Source organism: Diorhabda sublineata, chromosome 2 (genome assembly GCF_026230105.1).
Source record: "Diorhabda sublineata isolate icDioSubl1.1 chromosome 2, icDioSubl1.1, whole genome shotgun sequence".
In the NCBI taxonomy this organism is placed as follows: Eukaryota; Metazoa; Arthropoda; class Insecta; order Coleoptera; family Chrysomelidae; genus Diorhabda; species Diorhabda sublineata.
The window spans coordinates 11150603-11174053 of record NC_079475.1 but is presented as its reverse complement, the minus strand read 5'-3'; the positions used below and the strand labels follow the sequence as shown (position 1 = coordinate 11174053).

The following is a 23451-nucleotide window of genomic DNA, read 5'->3' as shown; positions in this document are numbered from 1 at the left end:
TATTAAGATGAAAGAAATAGTATTGAATCGACAGCGTTGTAAATCTTGATTAATAAATTAAATTGATAAAATTAATAAATTAACAGATTTTTATCCCTTTTTCTAAATTGATGACAAGGATTACAATCTCACAAACTTCGATTTAACTGTACCCTAAATCCTTCTTGATATCTACAAAATAAATGTATGTAGCTTTTCAATATAGGTTCCTTTTCCTTTGCCACAATTTTATTTTCCTATATTTTCCCTTAAGGTTAACACATTTCTCCCATCAATGTTTTGTATACAACTGATTTAACGCACACATGAATTCATTATCCGAAAAAAAAAACGTTTTCCACGTAAAGGTTCTTCAAGTCGGTAATTGCTGGGCACCAAATCTGGAAAATATAGTGGATACTCAACTAATTCGAAGCCTGTTATAACTGTTGCGGATAATACAATAGCAATACTGTGACTGGTATAATTAAAATATGTAATTTTGGTTTCCTTTTGCAGATTAATTCTCGAAATTGCATGTCGTCAGCATTCCAAAATTCTATTAGCATAACTTTCCTCGCTGAAGGTTACATCCAGAAATTTTTTCTGGTTCACCTTGTTAGTACCACTCTTTTCTGCAATTTTGGTCTGTACATAGTGATTGATCCATGAGTTAACCATTGTTATTAATATTGCAATAAAATTTTCTTTGTCTTGTCTGTACTTCTTTAATAGACCACCATGGGTTCTCTTCCAGCATGCTCTCCTATATACAATGGTATTCCAAATAGCTCTAATAATTTTAATGTATTTACCAAATCTTAGCAAATTAGTCAACTCTTTTAAACACAGGTATTTAATCACCGAGCGTTCATCGACACAATCCATTTTGACTCTTTGGTTCAGATTTGTCAACATATATAGTTTATTTATATTTTGTACCAAATTTGAACACGAATCATTACTTGGAAATTTTTTGCGCAAATGATTTTTTTGTGAGGAATTAGAAAGTGTTTTTAATTTTTTAGATATACTCAGGAAGATACATCATTTTGCTTTTATATAAATGAAGATACTTTCATTGTAAACTCCCTCAACGAATTGATTAAAGCTTTCCAAGCTGAAAAAAATACTCAGGTATTGTATTTATGATTATATCAAATAATTACACATATCATCTCATTCAGATTATGCAAAACAAAATTTAGGTTTCGAACATGAGAAAGAGAGAGAAAATTTTTCACGTTGATGATGAGATTTATTGGGTTTGACCCTGATATAGGAATCACTCCTCTGCAGAGCTGGAGTTGTGGTGAATGGTTGTGTGATGTATATTAAAGAAGAAGAAAAAACGAACCATGAAAACACAGCGAAGAAGAAAAAGAACGTCCCACACAAAAATGAAAAACGGTTCGTTTAAAATAGGAACTATTTGGGTTACAAGAGAACCACAAAAAACCAAATAAATCAAGTCACATTATATACGAGGCTTGATGATAAATAAATTGTTACAGTGGCATCCTTTCCAACTAGTACTTTTCATAACGTGATATGTTTGAATACGATCCGATTTGGTAGTATGTCTAGTTGAAGTTTATAAAATGTTATATATGATTCCAAAACATTAAGTAGATTCTTATGCCCTAAGAACGACACTCTTACTAAGCCGTGGGTGAAAACTCGTACGAGGGGATATAAAAAGTCACCCATCTAGTTTATAAATTGAGTTCCAGATTGATACATTCTTATTCTACTTTATAATCACGTCTGTACACCTATCAGGACTATTAGAAATCGTTTCCGTCATTGTTAACCATCAAATTCTTTTATTCATGTAATGACTATGCGGTTTAGTGCCACTACATAAGTTTGTCCATTTGGTTACCCATACATTGTTTTTTTTTGTTTCTTTTATATTCAAAACAAATAAAAGCGTCATTTCTTTGTATGATTTTATAGAGTATGGATAGATATGCGTTAGCCATTCAAGAAACTTTGAAAGGTTATGAAATTTCTCCTGATCCGCACAGTAACAAACATTATCTATGGGTACAGTTTCCAGATACTCAAAGAGAAGTTATGTTACCACTATTGTCTTCTAGATATATGATTGCTCAACCAGTTTTAGCAACTAATTTGACGACTCCCATATATGGATCGACATCGGGATCTACTTTCCAAGCTTGGTTGTATAAGTAAGTATTTTAAGGTATTTCACGGTCATTGAGTATTGTTTTTTATAATTACTACCACTATAGTGATGGAAAAATTGAGTTGTAAAAGCGTGGGATGCTTTTCAAAAAGAAATTTATCAAATTTGAGTTTCCGTAAACCCACAACTGATACTTGTGATACAAAATGCATACAAAGAAGATACCACAAAGAAAGATGATGAATTTAAATCAAAACTTCGTCGCAGGAAAGCAGAAGCAATGAGAAAACACCATCGAAATTGTCAGCAACCAGCAAATGACACCATGAGAGTTTTAATGTACGACTACCACTACAGTGATGGAAAATGCATACAAAAGAGATTCCACAAAGAAAGATGATGAATTTAATCAAAACTTAGTCACAAGAAAGCAGAAACAGCTTTAAAAGCAATGAGGAAATATCATCGAAATTGTCAGCAACCAGTAAGTGACACCATGAGAGTTTCAATGGACGACTACCACCACAATGATGGAAAATGCATACAAAAGAGATTCCACAAAGAAAGATGATGAATTTAATCAAAACTTAGTCACAGGAAAGCAGAAACAGCTTTAAAAGCAATGAGGAAACACCATCGAAATTGTCAGCAACCAGTAAGTGACACCATGGTGGGAACTGCACTTGTAAAAAAGCGAGGCTACCATGTACCTCTCAATGCGGTTCTTGCCTCTTAGAATCGTGTTGATGTTATTGCAGAGTTATTAAATGACGATGAGGGGGCTACAAGAGAAACGGTAGCCGATGAAGAGGAGGAAGAAGATGAAGACTCTGACTGATCCATTATTTTCCCACGAATTATTTGGGGGAACATTTTGTACATAAATATATTTTTCAAAGTCTTCTAAAACATTATCGAATATTTCTTTCTAATAAAGAGAATTTTTATTGCCAACCAATACATCTTCCTTACGTTTTCATCATATAATACTTTATGCAATTAGAACATGCTATATCAAACCGATTATTGAATCTAATTGAATCAAATTATTTTCGAGAGCCCATTTTACGGTGAAAATTTATAGGTTATGAAAAAATAGAAACATCTTTTGTACAGAATTTTGTGCTCTAAATTTTTTGTCCCGATAGTATTTTCGAAATCCTTGTGGATTTCGAGTTATTCGCGATTCAAAATGTTTTAATTATTTGAATGCATATTAAGGTAAAAATTTTGAGGTTAGGGAAAAAAGGTCTAGGAACCAATTTATGGAGAATTTTGTGCTCTACAGTTTTGGCTCCGGCACTTTATCTAGAATTCTACGTAGTTTTCGAGTTATTCGCGATTCAAAATATTTTTGACCGTTGAAACCCATTTTATAATCGAAATTTTGAGGTTAGGAAAAAATAAAAATCGTTGTACACATTTTTATTCCCGGCAGTTTGAGTCGAAATCCTCTTAGTTTTTGAGTTATGCGCAATTCAAAATATTTTTGAGTAAATGAACCCAATTTACGGTGAAAATTCTGAGGTTAGGAAAAAATGTTTACAAACCAATCTGTAGAGAATTTTGTGGTGTACATTTTGTGCTCCGGTACTTTTTTTTCGAATTTCTCGTAGTCTTCGAGTTATTCCTGTTTGAACATTTTTTTGAGTTTCAAGTCCTAAAATTTGTTAAGAGTTACTAGACTTGTCATTTTTTCCGCTATTTTCTATAGAAACTTCCCAAAGATATTAAGTATACTAATAAATACTTACTTGAATAAATGTATGTTTGTTTTTGAGAGGGTTCATTCTTACACATTCATTGTAGAACAAAAAACAGTGTTTATCTCGAAATAATAATTTGGGCATTTAGCACATTATTTATTTCAAGTCTTAGGTCAATAAAAATTGTTATCGAACTAATGCTATTAATTTTTATGGTTTTTATTAGTAACGTTATCTAATTAGTATCTCTCTTTATATTGTTACTGATATAATTAATTTCAGCTGGACTTGCAGTTTGATATCCTCTTTACCAGACGGAAGGAAGACGCTTTTGAAAGTGTATTTACCGAGTATGAAACAGGACCGACGAATTCTTATGCATTTTATGCCGCATATTCTTCTGCATGCACTATTAGAAGGAAGCGATAGAATTGCGGAAAAATGTTTAGTTGAAATTCAAACTATTACAAGTTCCATAACTGATAACCGTGCAATTTTGAATGTAAGTTTGGTACTATGCCTCAATGAGATAAATTAAAATGAAAAATGATCATCAAAGATAGATTCCAGCAAATTATATCATCAAGTTATTATACCGAGTGGATAAATAAAATTTTTTGTTTGATGTGTATCCTACAATGTGTTCCAAAAATTTGTATACAACTTTTTTATAATTAATTTATTTATATACATTTTACAGTAATTTCAAGAAATTATTCTTAAAATTGTTTTCTTTTTCAACTTAATAATCCTCACTTTCTAAAATTACACGATTTATATGAATACGAATTATTGTGCCTCTTTTATAATTCTGAACTACCTTGTATTCAATGTATTTAAACATTATATACTTTTAGGTGCGTCCTGACATAAATACTGAAACTCCAACCGTTACTCCAGAAAAAATTAAACAAATACAATGTACCAAAGTTGTATTTTTACTTTTGGATTATTTGGATCGCTGGGTTAGAGAATGGCAGTGGCAAAAAGGAATGGAAGGTTCAACTGAAAAGCACTTTAAGATTATTACGGTATTTTATATTCTTGAGAATTGTTTACGTTTAACAGATCAATTCATAACATCGACGAGAAACTTTTCTTTCCTTCTGTTTCGAGCATAAAATAATTACTAATTTACATACCGTTGTAAAGCATACAATAAAGACATGATTTGCTATTTGGATAAAAATGCTCAGCAAAATTAGAGCATTATTTATTATATGTCCACAAATTTTATTAATAGAGCTCCCCAGCAAAATTAGCAAAACTTGCTGTTTGGCTAAACCTTTTAAGGAAGGTTACTTCATTTAATTAATTGTTATTTGGCTCAAAGTTATAATAAAAGAACTCCCCAGCAAAATTAACGCATAATTTGTTATTTGGCTCAAACTTCTAATAAAAGAACTCCCTAGGAAAATTAACGCATAGTTTGTTATGCGACCACAAATTTTATTAATAGAACTCCTCAGCAAAATTAACGCATAATTTGTTATTTGTTTCAAACTTTTATTAAAAGAACTCCGCAGCAAAATTACAGCAAAACTTGCTGTTTAGCTGAACCTTTTAAAAATTGCAATTCAGAATTTTTCTTTTATTGGTCTCATTTTGAAACCATCCAATATTTCTATCTGATGCAAAGTTATTCTTTTTAAGTTTGACAAGGTATCAATATTTTTTTGCTATATAAAACATATAAATTTGTTGAAGTACCAGAAATGGTTTGTTTAACACTAGCTCTGTAACTCACTTAAAACTTTAAATGAACCTTGATGATAATCTCACCCTAGAAAAGTGTGCTGCAGCTTTGGCGGGAATTGTAAAATGTTTCTTGTAAGTATAAATAACACAAATATTCCATATTGCACAGTCATCTTTTTCTAGTGCATTAAGAGATTTGACGAAATCAAAAGAAGACCAGGTCAGTTAGTCATTAGTTACACCAAGATTTTTTTGTAGTTCTATCAACCGACATTATGATTACTGAAAGAGGTATTCTTAATATCCAGAGCTATATCGTTAACTGACTGAAATCACTAGTCAAAACATCCACTTCCTTTATCCGCTTTACGGGATAAAATACTTGACCGTATATCACAAAATCAAAACCCAAGCAATGGTATGGCCTGCTTATAACCCTTACATCAATCCAATACAGCCTCTGGAATGTGATTTATTAAATCCAACTCATAATTAACATTTCTACTTTTTTTGTTAAATCTCTGGAGTCCTATAGTAATTTTTTGCTCAAGATTATGCGATAATTTTACTAAAGAGTGTATTGGTTACATAATTATTTCAATGTTTTTCTTATTTTTTCAAACTATTTTCAACACTGGGGTAATTTATATTTAACGTTTCTTACTTACCTACTTAATTTTATTTTACACTTAACTATTTACTAATCACTAAACTATACACTAAGACTTATTACTAAACACTTATCTAATTCTTAACATTTAAACACAACTATTCATACAAAATGGATTTCTCGATAATTTCGTTTCTAGAATGTAAATAAACAAAAAAGAAATTTATTATATAAAAACGGCCATAACGTACTGTAAATTAGTTATTAAAAAATTATAGATTTTATAACATAATTGAACATGGCCGGCCTCAAAGTCCATGTCGGGGACGAGTTCGTAACGTTATTATAACAGAATAATATTTGAAGCCCTTCACCCCAATTTAATCATAATTTATAATAAATTTATTTGAATTTTTCAGTGTTTCCTGAATAAATTATGTAAATTACAACTTGCCAAATGTAATTATCAATCTGGTGAATATCCAAGAGCCTTAATGTACTTAGAAGATTATATTACGGATTCCAATGGGGAACTTCACAATAATTTATCGTTTTTTGCGGAGGTCTGTATTTTTTACGTGCATATCAATATTGATCCTCCTGTTGAAAATTAAAAATAATTATATACGTTGATTTCATTACCATTGTTTATTTATTACTAATCAATTATAATTGTAGATATATGCACAATTAGAAGAACCCGATGGCGTTGATGGAGTTATGGCATTACAACCGAATGAACCATCCTTAGAACAAAGAATTTTAGCTTTAGAGGTAGCTGGAAAACTTGCTGATGCCACTAATTGTTATGAACGAATGCCACAACCATTACAACTTCAGCATATACAGGTTAAGTTAGTTTCCAGTGCATTTTCTCATTCCAAAGTTCTTTAATGATTGTCTACAAGAATAACACGTTATTTATATAAACAATTCTTGAATATATTGGATATCATATGAAACGTGACAAACTATTCCTTTTTCAAGAACGGAAAAGTAACTTTTCAATTTAGAAATAATATTTTTCAATATAATCTTCTTCTAACTCTATACACTTAGTCCGGAAAGCTCGGAGGTACAGATCATTGAGAGAGAATAATGGACTTCTGCGGAAGACACCTCAAAATAAGCAGTTTTTTTTTCACTTGTGAACACTCTTTTAAGCCAAAGTATTCGCTATGAAGGTATGTGGTCAGCAATTAATCGACGCCCTGAAACACAGTTATTTAAATCTGCCATAATGGCTGAACTGGAGTGTCCTAGGCTGGTGCTGGAATGCGAAAAGTTCTAAATAAACTGGTGAGCGATAGATCCAGATCCTTTGGGAACCAATTACTCAAGTAACGCTCACCACTCTGGGATTAGTAAAATCACCAGTGGATGCAGAGCCTGTTTTCGGTGTAGTGTATAACAACACTGGAAAGTCTGCTCGCCAGACGGTCTTTTCAGAAATTGATACATGGCATGATACAGGCTGAGACAGACATAGATCTGCTTTGTTCCTATTTTGTCAAACAACTGTTCTGTTTAAAGAAGTGAAATATTACTTATCACCGATGTATTAGCTGACAGGGTAGGTTGCTGGTAATTGAGAAACTGCAGGCCGCATCTTCTTTGAGTGTCCAAGACTTACACATACGAGCTTCAAAGACATAAGCTTTACAGTTTACACAGTGATGTTAAAAGGTTCAAGTCTAGGTGAATGGTTGATTGTTCCAAGGATAGCGACCTTTAGTAGTTTTTAGTTGTGCGATCGTATAACTCTGAGATTATATTAAAGAAAGTAATATTAAGATTTAATAGTGCTAAGAAACAAAGTAAATACCCCTTGGTACACTTAGACTTGAAATTGGACACTGATAACCAGAGGATAACACGTTTGCCAAATGCTTCAAGATCATTTGATTGGAAGAAGATTTGAAAGGAATATGTGAATATTACGTGAATTGTATTGAGTCCAAGAAACTATTACTGAGTAAGACCATTAGCTTTAAGAGTGAAATTGGTAAAGAAAATTGCTCATTGCTAGTTCAACGTAAAGATGTTGAGCTTATAAAATTTTTAACGAAGATAAGTTGTAATGTCTTGTGAACACAAAAACTACATGCATGTTTTGTTTATTTTTAGGGTTTAACACAGTGCTACTTAGGATTGGACAATGTAAACACTGCATTGTATTTTGTAAAAGGGGCTCTAAATAGTCAACAAGAATTCAATAATATGTTATTAGAAATGCAGGCTGAGCCGTTATGGAGGCTGGGTCAATATGATGAATTGAATACTCTGATAAAAGATCCAAAATTATCAAAAAATAAAAGTTGGGGAGTACAAGTAGGAAAAGCTTTATTGCATATAAAAAATGGTATGTATGTAGTAAAAAATTATTTGGTACCACAAATTATTTTGAGAAGTTTTAACATCGAATTAAAATTCGATTTTTCTTTTTCTAAAAAGTAAATTTAATATGTTTTTGTATGTATACAGTATAAAAATCATTTTTTAAAATTATTTTGGTATAACTTACCCCACATTGCCAATTGGCACTTCAGCTCGATGTAAGCCTCCACGACAATTCGCCTCCAAACTGGACTGTTTTTACCAACGTTCCTCATCCTTTCACATCCATTGTTTGTAAGTTTTCATGAACGTGATCAATCGGTGATAAAATGCATCCCATGGGGATCACCAGTGTTGATCTTAAGCCTTTCTTAGGTGTGTCAATCGATAGCGATCTGGTTGGATCATTTTTTGTGGAAACTACTAACCCAGTTATAAGTAAATATGAAAAACCGGTCAATATCATTTTATTTAGAAAGTCAGCATGCCAAATCTTTTCAAAAGCCTTCGATATGTCCAGTGTAATAGCTCAGAATTTCCTATATTTATCTATATCTTGGTGAGATAGGTCAGGAGGTCCCAGGTTGATCTATGTTTACGAAAGCCTTATTGATGGTCTCTGAAGATGTTAACAGACTCAAGATTTGCTGGTTAACAACTTTCTCTATGACCTTGGTAATTGCTGAGACTAAAGCAATCGAATTGTAGTTGCACCCGAGCAAGTTGCGATCTGCGAGGAAGAGATAAGGAGAAGAGTTTGCATAGAGGACTTGTTAGTTCAACTGCATATTTGTTCAATACGATTGGTGGTATTCCATCGGAGCTAGTGGCTTTATTGGAGTCCAAGACTTTGAAAAGATAGATAAATAAAAATTTTCAAAAAGGAACGAATAGCTTTGAAAAAATGGGAATAAAAAAATAATATTGAACACAACTTTTTGTGTCTACTGTACTTGTTATAATTAAATTTAATTTGGTGGTTGCTCAGGTGAACGAAATTATTTCAAATCGACGATAGATGGATTAATGATGCAACAAGTATTTTCGTTCGGTGCTACAAGTTTAGAGGAGGGGGCGTACAAAAGCGGTTACGGTTGTGTTTCAAAACTGCATGCTTTGAATGAACTCCAACAAGTAGAAAAAATTATTTTTGATTTATTGGATAGTCCAAATAATAGAGAGTATGCAGAAAATGTTATAAAAAAACTTTCAAAAGAATGGTCACTTCGTTTAAAAGTGAGTAAGACTCCCACTTCTTTATTTTGTAATATCACTTTAACACAAATTCAAATAATTATATTTATTTAAGGTTGTACAAGAATCAGTTGGAATTATAGAACCTATTTTATGTTTGAGACGAGTGTCTTTGAATTTAGCAAAACATATTGCTGAGGAGAAATTTCAAACTGCCTTACCATACTTGAATTCGTTAATTGGAGAAAGTTGGCTTTTGAGCGCTAAAACGGCAAGATCGGCAGGTGTAAGTCGAAACATTATTAAACGACTGTTTATTTTCTCTTTTCTTTTTTGATTTGTTAGATGCACCAGCAGGCTTATACTTACTCTATAAAAGCAGAAGAATACGCACCTTCCACGTTGTTTTTGGATAAAGCAAAACTTCATTGGCTAAGAGAAGAGCATGAACAAGCACTGCATTGCTTGAGAAGAGGTGTTGAAGTTATAATGCCGGAAGGCAGTTCACCTGATATGCTTACAATAGAACAAAGGTGCGTGAAGTCAAACTCTTGAGTACCACCACACACATCCAAATTTAAAATTTCTATATCTGCGCATATATCCTACTAAAATATTGTTAGGTGTTGCACATGTGAAAAAACAGGGATTTTATCAAAAACTTTCATGATTATACACTGAGTTTCAAAAAGTATGCGCCATATAAACAATTTTTTTAATTATACGTTGACAGTTTGACAGTCCGCTATGTTTCTGTCATATGTCAGTTGTCTATTTTGAACAGTGGCCATATGAAGACGAATCATACTGAACTTCTAGGGCCGTTATTTACTGGAACTACTTCAAAAAGGGTTAATAAAATCCAATACCTTGTATTTTTATTGATTAAAAGTATTTGCTAGGTGAGTTTTACTGCTGATTAAAAGCTCGCTCACATTAAAAATTCGACGAACCGAATCCAAGTGAATTTTTCCATTGATATGTCACAGTAGATGGAACTTGGATACACTGTTATACCCCAGAAATAACTATACAGTTGAAACAATAGACTACATTTAAGGAATTAAGATATCAAAAACCTTTTTTTGACTAATAAGGTTATGGCTAGTGTTTTGGGACTTTTTATTGAATATTTAGAAAAAGAAATAACTGGCCCATATTATGTGAAGAACAATAAACATTACAATTTTTACTCGAGTGTTAAATAGTGCAAAATAATTTTTTTTTATTTATTTTTATCAATAAACTTTATACATTTGACAAACGTTGAAAATTGATTCAAGCTAAATGGACATTTTGATTCTATAGTATCAGTTTGAAAAAACTAGAATGTTCTCTTTGTAACTTTTATAAATAAGAATTAATTTTGAAGCGCAGTCTAAACCCAAAATGTGAATAGAACTTTTGATATTTTTGTATATATTTCGGATTTATTACTAAAGCTGTTTTCCTTTATACGTGTTTTGTTTTCCAATTAGGAAGTTGTGTGCTGAAGCGAAACTTCTAATGGCAACCTACAATGAAGAATTATCTAACGTAGACATTGATGTTAATCGACAAATTTTTAAAGAATCCGTAGAAATATTTAAAGAATGGGAGAAAAGTCTTGTGAGTAATTTAGTCTTCGATAATAAATATACACAATGTTGATAAAAATATTAATTATTGAATGTATATACTCTTTGTTTTGTTTTATTCGCTTTACTTCTGTTCTTTTCTGAAGATCAGTTTTGGACGATTTTGTGCTTACTGTTTTTAACTGCATCTGATACTACTTCCATATTAATGCGCACTTCTAACCTACAAGACCCTACTTAAAAACTAATTGCCACTAAATACATTCAAACCTCCCCGTTTTTTATGACCAAAGGAAATGTACTTTTTTTATTAAACTTGTTACGAAATAAGAAATTTTTTTATAACAAAAAGATACACTAAGATAAGCCGAGGCGATATGTGTATCCGAAAATACTGATAATATATATTTTTTTAAAATTTGTTTTTGGCAGTTACACTAGTTGAAAAAATATTTTCCTTGTCTACTACTTTTCTACTTTTTTGTTAATAGAACACACTGTGTGTTATAAATTTCTTGAATGTACATAGAAGTACAATTTGTTTGACATTTAACAGATAAAAAGAAAGTTATTTGTTTTAGAAATATAGGGCTGAAAAAATTCTATTTTTGGCGTTGATGTCTAACCTTAAGTCGTAGACATATTTTGACCAAAATATGGAAATTTTTTGACTTAAATGAGGCAATTGTAAATTTCATTACACAAATTTTCAAAATATCATTCTGACTCAGTTCATATCCGCCTGGGGGGAGGGGGACCAGCTTTCCTCAACTATGTGTCTCTAGGCCCCTCTCCATCTATTTACTTCCATCAACTTCAGTTTGTTTGCTTGTTTGAAGTCAATAAAGTATATAAAAATCAATATCATAGTGATATTCTCTTATTTTATCTTTGTTGTCTGTCCTAAATATATTTAACTTGTAAAATATTTTAGGTTTGTTTGGCACACTTCTTAGATAAACTTTTTCAAAGCTATAGTAGTGCCGAACAAGATTCTAGGGGAAGCGATTTACAACTGCAGATGATCAATTATTTTGGTAAATCTTTGCAATACGGTACACACTACATTTACCAATCGATGCCCCGTATGTTATCCATATGGTTTGACTATGGTACTAGATTATTAGAAGTTAGTCAAAATTCAGTCAAAGAAGAAAGAAAACTCATTCTATTGCGCATGACCAAGTTAATTGATTGTTTTTTAGAAAGGCTACCATCTTATGTATTTCTAACAGCATTTTCGCAATTAGTATCGAGAATATGTCATCCACAAAAAGAGGTAAAATTACAAATTACTAAATATATACAGGGTGAGTATTTAATGTGACAATGGTTAATAACTTTATTCTCCTATAATTCTTTGTAAAGTTCATAGATCTTTTCCAGTAATTCCAATAGTAATAGATGTACATAATATTGCTAAAAATTGTAATTTCAATTCTTTTAATTATCAATCAGATCAAATATTTATTATACCCACCCAAATAATTCATTTAATGCTTATTTTTTTCTACTTAAATTATGTTTTAACTCAATTTTCAGGTGTACATAATGTTGAAATCCATAATAATTAAATTAGTTCAGCAATATCCCCAACAAAGTTTGTGGATGGTTATTTCTGTTATCAAATCCAGTTATTCTGTGAGGTCGAAAAGATGTGCAGAAATTCTTTGCGATCCTAGATTGAAAACCACAAGCTTGACTAGACTGGTTCGAGATTTCACGAGTTTAGCAGAAAAATTGATTGAATTGTGCAATAAGGAAATACCAGCTGATGCTAATACTGCCAGTGTTAACTCTTTACTGAGAACGTTACCGAGGTAAATTAAATATTCTTGCAAGTATTGCGTTATTTTAAAATAAAAACCTAACTCATCATAATCTTACTTTAAAAGAATATGCTGCAGCTATTACATTAATTGTAGAAAGCTTCTTGCAAGTATATATATATTCCAAGTGGTACAGTCATTTATTTATTTCTAGTGCATTCTATCACTTTGCCTCTCTGGTATGCTAAATCCCACTTTTATTCAATTTTTTATTTTTCAGCTTTTTAGGAATTTATTTTCTTTTTGCTTTCAATGTTATATAAACATTTGTTTGTTTAGATATAAGAATGTTATAAGAAGACCCGATAAACGTTATGGGATACAATTAACACTAATCAGTACTGATTTTGACTACCTCGAACGTTAAGATTTTCTTTTGATGTTGTAAATATAAAATATGAAATGATACGATAACCACGTGGCTACAGGAGGTGAATTTGGATCCCAGAGGGTATAATTGGATCTCCGTAACACGTGTACATCAGCTAATAGCCTCGACCGCAATCCAATAGAGCCTCTTTAGGATATAATTGATAGTCGCTTAAGAACTGCCTCTGAATCTATTTAAGCTAATTGAAATATGAAGTATTTCTTTGCAGGTTAATAAAAAGGAAAACTGACACTTTGATTTTTGTTTCAGGTTACTGGCAAAAGATGATTTTAGTGAAATTATGGTGCCAACGTTCAAATTAAGAAAACTTATTATACCTAATCCGGATTTTAGTAATGCTCAGCATAATCCGTTTCCAAATGCGTATGTGTACATCGTAGGCATTGAAGATGAAATCAGTGTACTGCAAAGTTTGCAAAAACCTCGAAAAATTTCTTTAAAAGGATCAGATGGAAAAAGGTAAGAAACTTTTAGTTCTTTCCTTAATCGCTCCAACCATTTATGGTCCTAATATGGAATTATTTTAAAAATATATGGAAACCTCATCAAAGCAACTTTCATTGTAGTCTAGTAACAACTTTAAAAGTAAGGAAATTTCAAAGACTTAGTTGTTCTTAAATAATTGTAGAACAAATGCATAACGTTTGGATTATGGTTTCACTTTCTCTCTCTTATCGACAAAAGGAGCATCATTAATTGTCTTTAATCTGTAGTAAGTAATTGGTTTTTATAAGTATAAAAGTGCCAAACATTCTTCATTTATACATTGAATTCCAAACCAAAAGCTCCCTATCACAGTAAAGTGATTGGAAACTTCATTAAACACTCTGATTGGCACGAAATCAAAATCTGCTATATTTGTCGAAAATGCAGAATGCCAAAAACATCCCAAACGAAACATCTTTTGAATACCACAAAGATGGCGGATACTAAATCGAGAAAGAAGCGAAAACATCAGATCGTGTGACGTAGATAACTAAAGCTAAAGGATATGACAACGTAAAAAATAATGGAACCAACATATAAGTATAAATCTCCAAATGGAATACGGAGTAGAGGTCGACTACGAAAGATGTGGAACCACAACTAAGAACCAGGATGAGAAAAGATACCAAAGAAGAAACATAGGATAAACCCATTGTGGAAGAAAGAATTCTCGTTCCTGTGTCCACAATTCATGTAATTGTTAATTGTGACTATCAAAGATTACTTATATCAACAAAAGCCATACACCACCATAAATATATAGAAATATGTAATGTAATCACTTATCTGCACCATATATTTTTTGACTTTACAATATTTTATTTTATTCTGTAATTTTTCGGATTATCAGCTTATTTTGATAAAATTTAGTTGATTTATATTTAGTTATGTAGTTTTTTGTCTAACAAAAGATCAAGGTAAATTGATTCTTGAGCTATTGATAAAACAATTTAGGAAGTTTGTATGAGAATTTTTCTTTCCTATACAAAAATCCGCACCCATTGCAACCAACCATTTTATTGATATTCATTCAATTAGGCGTAATTTAATGTACAATGGTGAAAGAAGAGGTATATATTTCACATTCTTCTGTCTAGGGTTTAGAAATATTCACCCGGGCCATACTTTTCCATGAGAATGATTTTTTTTTGTCCAGACTATTCCATACACAAGTGCTTTAGTAAAGTGCCTTCGGTATATCTGTTAGTCACTGCCTCCTAATTTCCATTCTTCTTCTATTCTCTCTTTTATGAATATTTCATATGTTAACAATTGAAGTCTTTTTTTCACCTGGGTTTTGTAGCATTTTTGTAGTAATATTATGATAATAAGCAACTTTTCTTCTTTTTGGATACCTTGTTTGACTTCCTCTTGATGTTATTAATTCATCTTCTTCTAGATTAATAATTTCACCTTTTATCAAATCATGCTCATTTTTTACATTTAATAATTCTTCCATCATTCATAATTTCTGTTACTTCTCTTTTCTCATACTTTTTATAACCTGTTATATTTTTACCATATTTCATTAGTACTTTTTTGTAGTTACCATTTTTGTTAGTTCAATTTCACCTGCTTCTATTATTTGTGACATCCTCTCAAGGTTCACTTGACGGCCACAAAATTTATTGCTCATTTTATGAGTATATATGTGTATTAGGGTATTATATACACTGCAAACCAAAGAATTTATTATGTCCCCCTTTCTTGTTGTGATATTAGTGTTTGTAGACGATCTATTAATCTCATTCCACTTCAGAATATCTTTGTCTTCTATCTACTAAGTCTAGTGTTTTCAGGTGTCCTTCAGTGCCCTGATAGGACTCCTATTAGTATTCGTAGGTTAGGGTGCAAACCCTCTCTGGTTATGTTTTTCCCTGTCTCAGCCCTTGTAAGTTGTCCCAGTAATTGATTTTATCCTTATTCGCTCTTTTTGCTTTATGCTTTTTCTATTGTTCATTTTATAAGAATGCTAGGAAATGAAAGAAAAGATAATATATGCTTGACTTATATTATTAAATAAGTTGATGGAACAAATAAAATCTTTGTCTTTGTTCATTGAATAAACATAGTAACTTATTGGAATTAAGAACATTTGAAAAATAATCACAAGAATTTTGCAATTTTTATATTGTTCTTATTAAAATACATTTTATCTCTAACAACATATTCCCTATTCAAATAATAATAATCATCTGAAAAAGGACAATGTTAACTAATCAATTATTAAAAAAGTAAAACTACTAAATTTATGAATTCAACTGATTAGGATAATTAATTTCATATGCATTATAATTCCAAATTTCAACAAACAAAATTCAAAATCCATTCATACGAAGGAAGGGTATGTTAATTATTTCTTTACTATATTGTCTTTTTCATCAACACCTTTTGGAGTTTCTACTTCACTATCTGTTACAGATAATGTGTTTGTACTAGTTAAATCGTCTCTGTCACCTCCCAAATTCTTATGATATAAATTTGGATATTTTTCCATACAGTTCTGCATCGTTTTAAAAAGACTGTAGCATTCCTTGCTTTGTTCTTCTCCTTCTGCGCTGTGAAAACATGTAAAAGCGTTCCTAAATTCGACGCCACAAGGACCAGTTGCCAATCCTCCTAAACAAGGACAACTCCAATTAATATCACCGTTTTCTAATACCAAACCAGGTTGAGGTTTTATTTCGGGTAGTTTGACTTTACTTGGTATTTGATGATCTTCTTTCGTAGCAAAAATTACTATATCTTTATTGTTGGGACCTAATTTCTGACAATATGACATTGTTTTAATCTCGTTATTGTTTATAAATTACAATACGAATTTGTTCACTGACGATATAAAATTTTTCTAAAAGTTAAGGAATAACTTAACCTTATTCTTCTTCTCAATTGATTATGTGTATGATTGTGTCTATTACATAAGTGATCGCTAGCCAGTTTAAAGATTTTATATTACATGTTGCCAGTTTTGATAATTTATTTTCTTTGATACCACTACTGGCTACTAGGACGTAAATTCAAATTGTCTTTGCAAAAAGTAAATCGACTTTGTAATTTGAAACTTTTTGATACACTGAGTTAATTCTTCTTACCTCTACGCTCCATATTTGTGACGAAATATTTATATAAAATCTGTACTTCTTCTTCCTAATATCGATTACTATATTAATAGGCTACTTCCTGTTCATTGCCAACAAGTCTTCCCCGTCATCGTTTTGGTGATCTTTCCTGTGGTCTTCTTCCTTCTAGGCTGTTCATTTTATCATTCTTAACAAGTTCACCGTCTCCCAATCTTTTTATATGTTTGTTCCAGAATTTTCGTCTCTGTCTTACCCACATTCCTATGCTGTTTAATATTTTCATTCCGTATTCTGTCGTGTAGAGTTTTGCCTTGTTTACTTCTTAGTATTTTCATTTCGACTGTTCTCATCGTCTGTAGTATCCTACTCGGGTTTGGTCTTATTTCTGCTGCGTATGTATTGATAGGACTTACAGTCGAAACATCTCAAAATTGGGACCGCTTTTATTGTTTGCTCTCTTACATTGTTAAAAAGGTTTCCATGACTCTTATTTCACTCCCGGGTATTTAAAATGATCAACTAGCTCGATAATTTTTGAGTCGAGTTTCTAACTTACATCGTATCGATTTTTTGGTTAGGTTAGGTTATGTTATGTTAAGTTAGGTTAGGTAAAGTAATGTAGTAGCTTTTGGAGATTGTCGTCAGAACATGTACTCGAAATATAAAAACTGTTTTAATAAATAAATTTAATTATTTAAAGCTGCAGTCTTAGCAACAACTAACAAAATAATTTCTCTTCTAGATATATTTTCATGTTAAAACCAAAAGACGATTTGAGAAAAGATTTTCGCCTTATGGAATTTAACGATATAGTTAACCATTTATTAGCTAGAGAAGGTGAAGCTAGACAGAGGAGACTAAATATTAGATTATATTCTGTAGCACCACTCAATGAAGAATGTGGATTGATAGAATGGGTTCACAACCTTGTCGGATTGAGACCAGTTTTATTATCTCTGTATAAGCAAAAAGGTTAAATTCAATATCAAAATTAATTCCAAATATGTTTTATATGTCGAATGAAAACCTATTTTTAATTCTTAGATATTTTTGTATACGTATATTTAGTAATAATTTGTTTTGATTTTAGACCTCCTTTAATTGATAATCTTGACCTACTACTACTGTAGTAGGTCGAAACGTCAAGATTTATTCTGCTTTTAAACTAAAATCAAAACAAATCAGCAGAATCATCATCTTGACCTACTACTACTGTGGTAGGTTAAAACGTCAAGATTTATTCTGCTTTTAAACTAAAATCAAAACAAATCATCACAAATTTCAATTGAAGGAAAACTAAAATCAAAACAAATCAGCAGAATCATCATCTTGACCTACTACTACTGTGGTAGGTCAAAACGTCAAGATTTATTCTATTTTTAAACTAAATTTCAATTGAAGGAAAACTAAAATCAAAACATATCATCAGAATTATCATCTTGACCTACTACTACTGTGGTAGGTTAAAACGTCAAGATTTATTCTGCTTTTAAACTAAAATCAAAACAAATCATCACAAATCTCAATTGAAGGAAAACTAAAATCAAAACAAATCAGCAGAATCATCATCTTGACTTACTACTACTGTGGTAGGTCAAAACGTCAAGATTTATTCTATTTTTAAACTATAATCAAAAAAAATTATCACAATCATCATCTTGACCTACTATTACCGTAGTAGGTCGAAAAGTCAAGATTTATTCTGTTTTTAAACGAAATTTCAATTGAAGGAGACCTAAAAACAAGACATCATCACAAAATGAAGAATATTTATAAAAATATCAATTACAGGTTACATAATGAAGGCAAAAGAATTAAGGGATGCTTGTTGCAATATTAGAGACTCTCTTGAAAAGAAGCGGGATGTCTTTTTGAAAAAGTTGATACCACGACATCCGCCAATATTAGGTGAATGGTTCAGGAAAACCTTTCCCGATGCACAAGTAAGTACTGTTAAATAAGGTCAGACTCGACGGAAGATGATAACTTGGTTAACAAAACGCTCATATGAGATAGTTTAATCGTGAGTGTTGGTGTGATGGTAGTGGGTTGAGGCCATTCAAATTATTACCAACTGACATGATAATCTAAATATGTGTTTTTCAATAACTACATTATTTTTAGAGTTGGTTAACAGCACGTACCGCATATGTTAGAACAACTGCAGTTATGTCAATGGCTGGATACATGCTTGGATTGGGAGACCGACATGGTGAAAATATTCAATTGGATTCTACATGTGGTGACGTTGTACATGTAGATTTCAATTGTTTATTCAATAAAGGTTTGTTATTATCATAAAATAAACTTTCACATAATTAATCGACAAGTATAAGTGTATAGATAGTTATTAATGACCAGATTTTGATTCTTTACGTTAAACGGTTCTATTTAATGTAAATATTTTACTACTGATAATATCAATACCTCACTAAAACAAAAATTTGTTCTCTAATAAACGAGAGTTGTCTGAAAAGTTAGTCAAGACGGTGGATGGCAAAAATCGAACATCCTTCTAAAAAGACAAAGTCGGTTTTTATTGAACGGAAAAATGATGGAGACAGTTTGTGGGATATCACAAAGCGATCACATTTGGATAAAAGAAAATGCTTTTCCATTAGTACAAGGCACCTTCTCACACATTGACAATCGCCATGTCTAAAATTCATGAATTCCATGTCGAATTGGTTAATCACCGATGTTATTCACCAGATCTTGCCCGCAGTTACTTTTTATTGTTTCCTAACCTTAAAGCTTCACTTACAATAGAAATATGTTTTTCAGACGAAGACGATATGCCTATTTTGAAAAGAAAAACAAATTAGGCAGGACCAAAGGCAAGCAGAAGATTACTGCGTTCAGCTATCTACTCAACCATCCTCTATATAGCTCCAGTCTGGACATATAGCATGGAGGTGGCAAAAAACTGCAATCTACGTGTTTAGATGGCAGCAGCGGTAGGAAAACACAAACAATTGGACGAGAACGCTCATTCAAAACTCACCCAAGTGGATTAAAGAGAAACACGCAAGCACTCTCTGGATATGCAACTATTATCTAGAACTTAGAAGCATTGAGAGTCCTATATATAATGTAACAACAACGCCAATTATACCTTTTTTACTGCCATCGGGGGAACACACGGAGGGAAATAAACACCATCTTTAATACTAAAAATCTTGTACCGACCTTCTGACAGAAACTGGTCTACTTTTGCCACGATGATAAAAGGTATTCTGAAGAGAGCTGACTTTCAATAAAGATACATACCTGAGAACGTAACAGTAACATGTTAACATATTCGATAACCTGAACTTTTGAAGTAATGGTTACAGTTTAGAAAGGTGGAAGCAGAAAGGGGTGTGGTTTTAGTGGGTAGAATGGCCTCATGAACGAGGTGCGACTGCACACATTGAACGAGAAGGGTATATTCGCACCTATAAAAAAGGAGCCTTTTCATTTTTTATGTGTAAATTTTTTCGACGCAGTGTATCGTTTTTAAAAAGAAAAGGAGATAATCTTGTTTCACCATTTTCCACAAATATTCAGGGCCTAAATACACTTTTTCTCTTTGGTAATTTGTTGATATTATTTTATCACTAATATTTCAGGGGAAAAATTCGACTGGCCCGAACGTGTACCTTTCAGACTGACACACAATATGGTGGCTGCCATGGGTCCATTGGGAGTTGACGGAATTTTCAGGAAATCGTGCGCTTGTACTTTAAGAGTACTTAGAGATAATTCTAATACCTTGATGTCAATAGTAGCTCCTTTTGTATACGATCCATTAGTATCTTGGCCAAGGCATTCTTCTTTACCTAACATTCATAATTCTGAAAGAACAAATGAGGAGGTAAATTATTATATAATTGTTATTGTTTACTTTTTTTATAATGCAAATCTGTTACAGGCAGTGGATCATATAAAGAATATAGAATTAAGACTTAAGGGATCTGTTAAAACAAGAAATAGGACAGTAACAATGCCTCTATCCGTAGAAGGACAAACAAATTACTTGATAAAAGAGGCAGTTAGTATCGATAATCTTTGTCAGATGTACTTAGGATGGGGAGCATATTTGTAATTATTTTTAAGGTTATGTATTGTATATTGATTGAAATAAATGTATTTTCCCAAATTTTTTAATAAAAACAAAATCAATTGAAACTCATTTTGGAAAACGCACTTTATAATGCTAATATAATGGTCACCTGAAAACAGACTCATACTAAGGAACTGAAAAAAAAATAAAAAATGCTGTATGTTTGTGTTCCTTACGAAGCTGTTCAGGTATGGAGTCGTAGAAGAAAGCAAAACAACGATTAAACACAATTTGCTTTATTAAAAACTAAAAAGCTTTAAGTTCGGACGGACTGGCGCAGAAACCCTTCAACGGACTTAGCAAAACTCTGCTCCAGATCTTATCTTTGATGTAGGTTGCTAAGTGGATGGACTGCTGACTCTTAGAGATCTGCCTTTGTTCTTCCAAATTTTAAGACGCCTAGTATTTCCCTTCTACTAATCCGCTGGCCCTGCGTGGATTCCAGATGGAACTTCGATGAGAACGGCAGTTCGACTCGGTACCATCAAGGACGTGGTTAATCCATGTTACCATCTCTTTTATTGCTATTAGCGTTGGCAATTATTAGCGAGTTTTTTTCAAATCACACTATTTAAAAATAAAATGTTTGCCGTAATTCTTGGTCTTTTTACTTCAGAGAATTTGTTAAAATATCCCAATGACATGTGTGTTTCTGTTTGATCCTTTTCCTTTGTACACTAATTTGATAGAATATCCTCAGTCTGGAAAATTAGACTTTTTCTCGATGATTAACCGGGTCAGAGTTAACCTCAGTTAGGCTATGTCTAATTCATTTCGTACAGACAAAGCCTAGGAGAGGCTACCTCTTAACCTTTAATTCTATTTGAAAATGCATTCCTACAAAACAAATAATGTCAATATTATTCTAGATATTGAATAAATGATTTTCAAAGCTTGTCATTTCAAATTTTAATATACCACAATATCAAGTCAAATCAATTATTCGGATGAGGGTCGTCCGAAAAGTATTTAGCCTACAAAAGAAATACTAAAATAATGAAGATACACTTGAACCGGCGACGCAACACGTCGGAATAGTATGTTTCCCCGAGTGCGGCATAGTAGGCTTCAGTGGTGAATACGGCTCAAAATTTTGCTTAACAAATTATTTTCTAAAATTTGTAAACAAAAAGAAGTCGCACGGGGTCAAACCTGGAAAATGGTGGCAGTTCATAGCCCAATTCGACCAATTTGTCCGTAGAGAAGGCGGAGGTGTGACCTGGTGCATTATCTAAGTGGAAGAGTATTTCCTTTTTAACCGTATTTAATTTAATTCACTGTAGAGTCGTTAGGCATAGGTCTTGCATTTGCGCTTAAAGTCCGGCTTTCTTTCTCATGCCAAAGTTTCATGCAGATTATGACCCATGCGATCTTTTGAAAGTACTTTTTGAGTTTTGTTATAATATGATAATATACAAACACTTAATTTTAAGGGAATGCGCATGTTTCTAAATAAGTATAGAATCCTTCTTTAGTTCGACAGAGAAGTCCACTGCTTCTACTGTTATTTGGTCTCTGGTTTGTACCAATGGACCCATATAGTCACTCCTTCGGATTGCGCTTAAACGGCTCTAAAGTGGTCTTACATTTGCGCTTAAAGTCCGGAATGCGCGAACGCGCCGACAGCTTTCTCATGCCAAAGTTTCATGCAGATTATGACCCATGCGATCTTTTGAAAATATTTTTTGAGTTTTGTTAGATAATAAACAGAGACCTCATTTTGAGAGAATGTGCAGCTTTCTATATAAGTGTGAATAAATAGTATTCTTTTAAACAAAAAATATACAAAATGTTCCTTTTTAAAATTTCTGTGCTTATTTGAGCATACTTCGCATATCCACTGAATAATAATTATTAATAGTGATAAAAACATAGTTCTAATATTCTAAACTATTGTTTATTATTGCTTAATTATTTTTTAGTACTTTATTCTTTTTAAATTGCGAAAAAAATAATTTTCAACGAAATGCAGCGACCCAAAACTCGGAAAACTGAAATTAGAATTTTTAGAACTGTTTAATAGATACTAGTTAACTATTTTTAATAAATATTCTTCATAAGAAATTCGTTATAAAAAATACAAGTACTTTGAGCATAAATCATATTTTTCACAATACCTCGTATATTTTGGTTTTACACTAAAGTTGCCAACCGTCCTGTTTTCCCAGGACAGGTCCTAGTTTTTGTAGTGTCCTGGAACGTCCTGAATACTTTTTAAGCGGTGTTCTGGGTTTTTAAATTTTAAAATTCGCGCAACTCTTCTCAAATTTTTACGTTACGACTCAAAAAGACAACAGCTGAAACGCC

At 32.0% G+C, this 23451-nt stretch overlaps 2 protein-coding genes across 5 annotated transcripts in view; one reads left to right on the top strand and one right to left on the bottom strand.

Annotated features, from left to right (window-relative positions):
• Nucleotides 1–21249, top strand: part of LOC130453407 (serine/threonine-protein kinase ATR-like) — a 32362-nt gene extending 11113 nt beyond the window's left edge. For 2 of the 4 annotated variants that reach the window (XM_056793130.1, XM_056793133.1), the window contains 19 exons: nucleotides 1008–1116; nucleotides 1939–2174; nucleotides 4120–4339; nucleotides 4695–4868; nucleotides 6565–6708; nucleotides 6824–6994; nucleotides 8273–8507; nucleotides 9471–9718; nucleotides 9792–9962; nucleotides 10022–10209; nucleotides 11155–11284; nucleotides 12188–12532; nucleotides 12796–13073; nucleotides 13723–13932; nucleotides 17782–18011; nucleotides 18831–18982; nucleotides 19164–19323; nucleotides 20651–20895; nucleotides 20953–21249. In XM_056793130.1, the coding sequence (XP_056649108.1) occupies nucleotides 1008–1116; nucleotides 1939–2174; nucleotides 4120–4339; nucleotides 4695–4868; nucleotides 6565–6708; nucleotides 6824–6994; nucleotides 8273–8507; nucleotides 9471–9718; nucleotides 9792–9962; nucleotides 10022–10209; nucleotides 11155–11284; nucleotides 12188–12532; nucleotides 12796–13073; nucleotides 13723–13932; nucleotides 17782–18011; nucleotides 18831–18982; nucleotides 19164–19323; nucleotides 20651–20895; nucleotides 20953–21126 (3820 nt within the window). In that variant the 3' untranslated portion in view covers nucleotides 21127–21249. Of the gene's footprint in view, nucleotides 1–1007; nucleotides 1117–1938; nucleotides 2175–4119; nucleotides 4340–4694; nucleotides 4869–6564; nucleotides 6709–6823; nucleotides 6995–8272; nucleotides 8508–9470; nucleotides 9719–9791; nucleotides 9963–10021; nucleotides 10210–11154; nucleotides 11285–12187; nucleotides 12564–12795; nucleotides 13074–13722; nucleotides 13933–17781; nucleotides 18012–18830; nucleotides 18983–19163; nucleotides 19324–19823; nucleotides 19913–20650; nucleotides 20896–20952 lie in introns of those variants that run through there. The other 2 variants (XM_056793131.1, XM_056793134.1) reach the window with 2 other exon arrangements.
• LOC130453408 (mitochondrial intermembrane space import and assembly protein 40-B) lies at nucleotides 15957–16859 on the bottom strand. Its single transcript, XM_056793135.1, has one exon. It carries the CDS (start codon nucleotides 16739–16741, stop codon nucleotides 16313–16315), a length of 429 nt encoding a protein of 142 aa, XP_056649113.1. The 5' UTR covers nucleotides 16742–16859; the 3' UTR covers nucleotides 15957–16312.
• Nucleotides 21250–23451: the final 2202 nt, after the last annotated feature.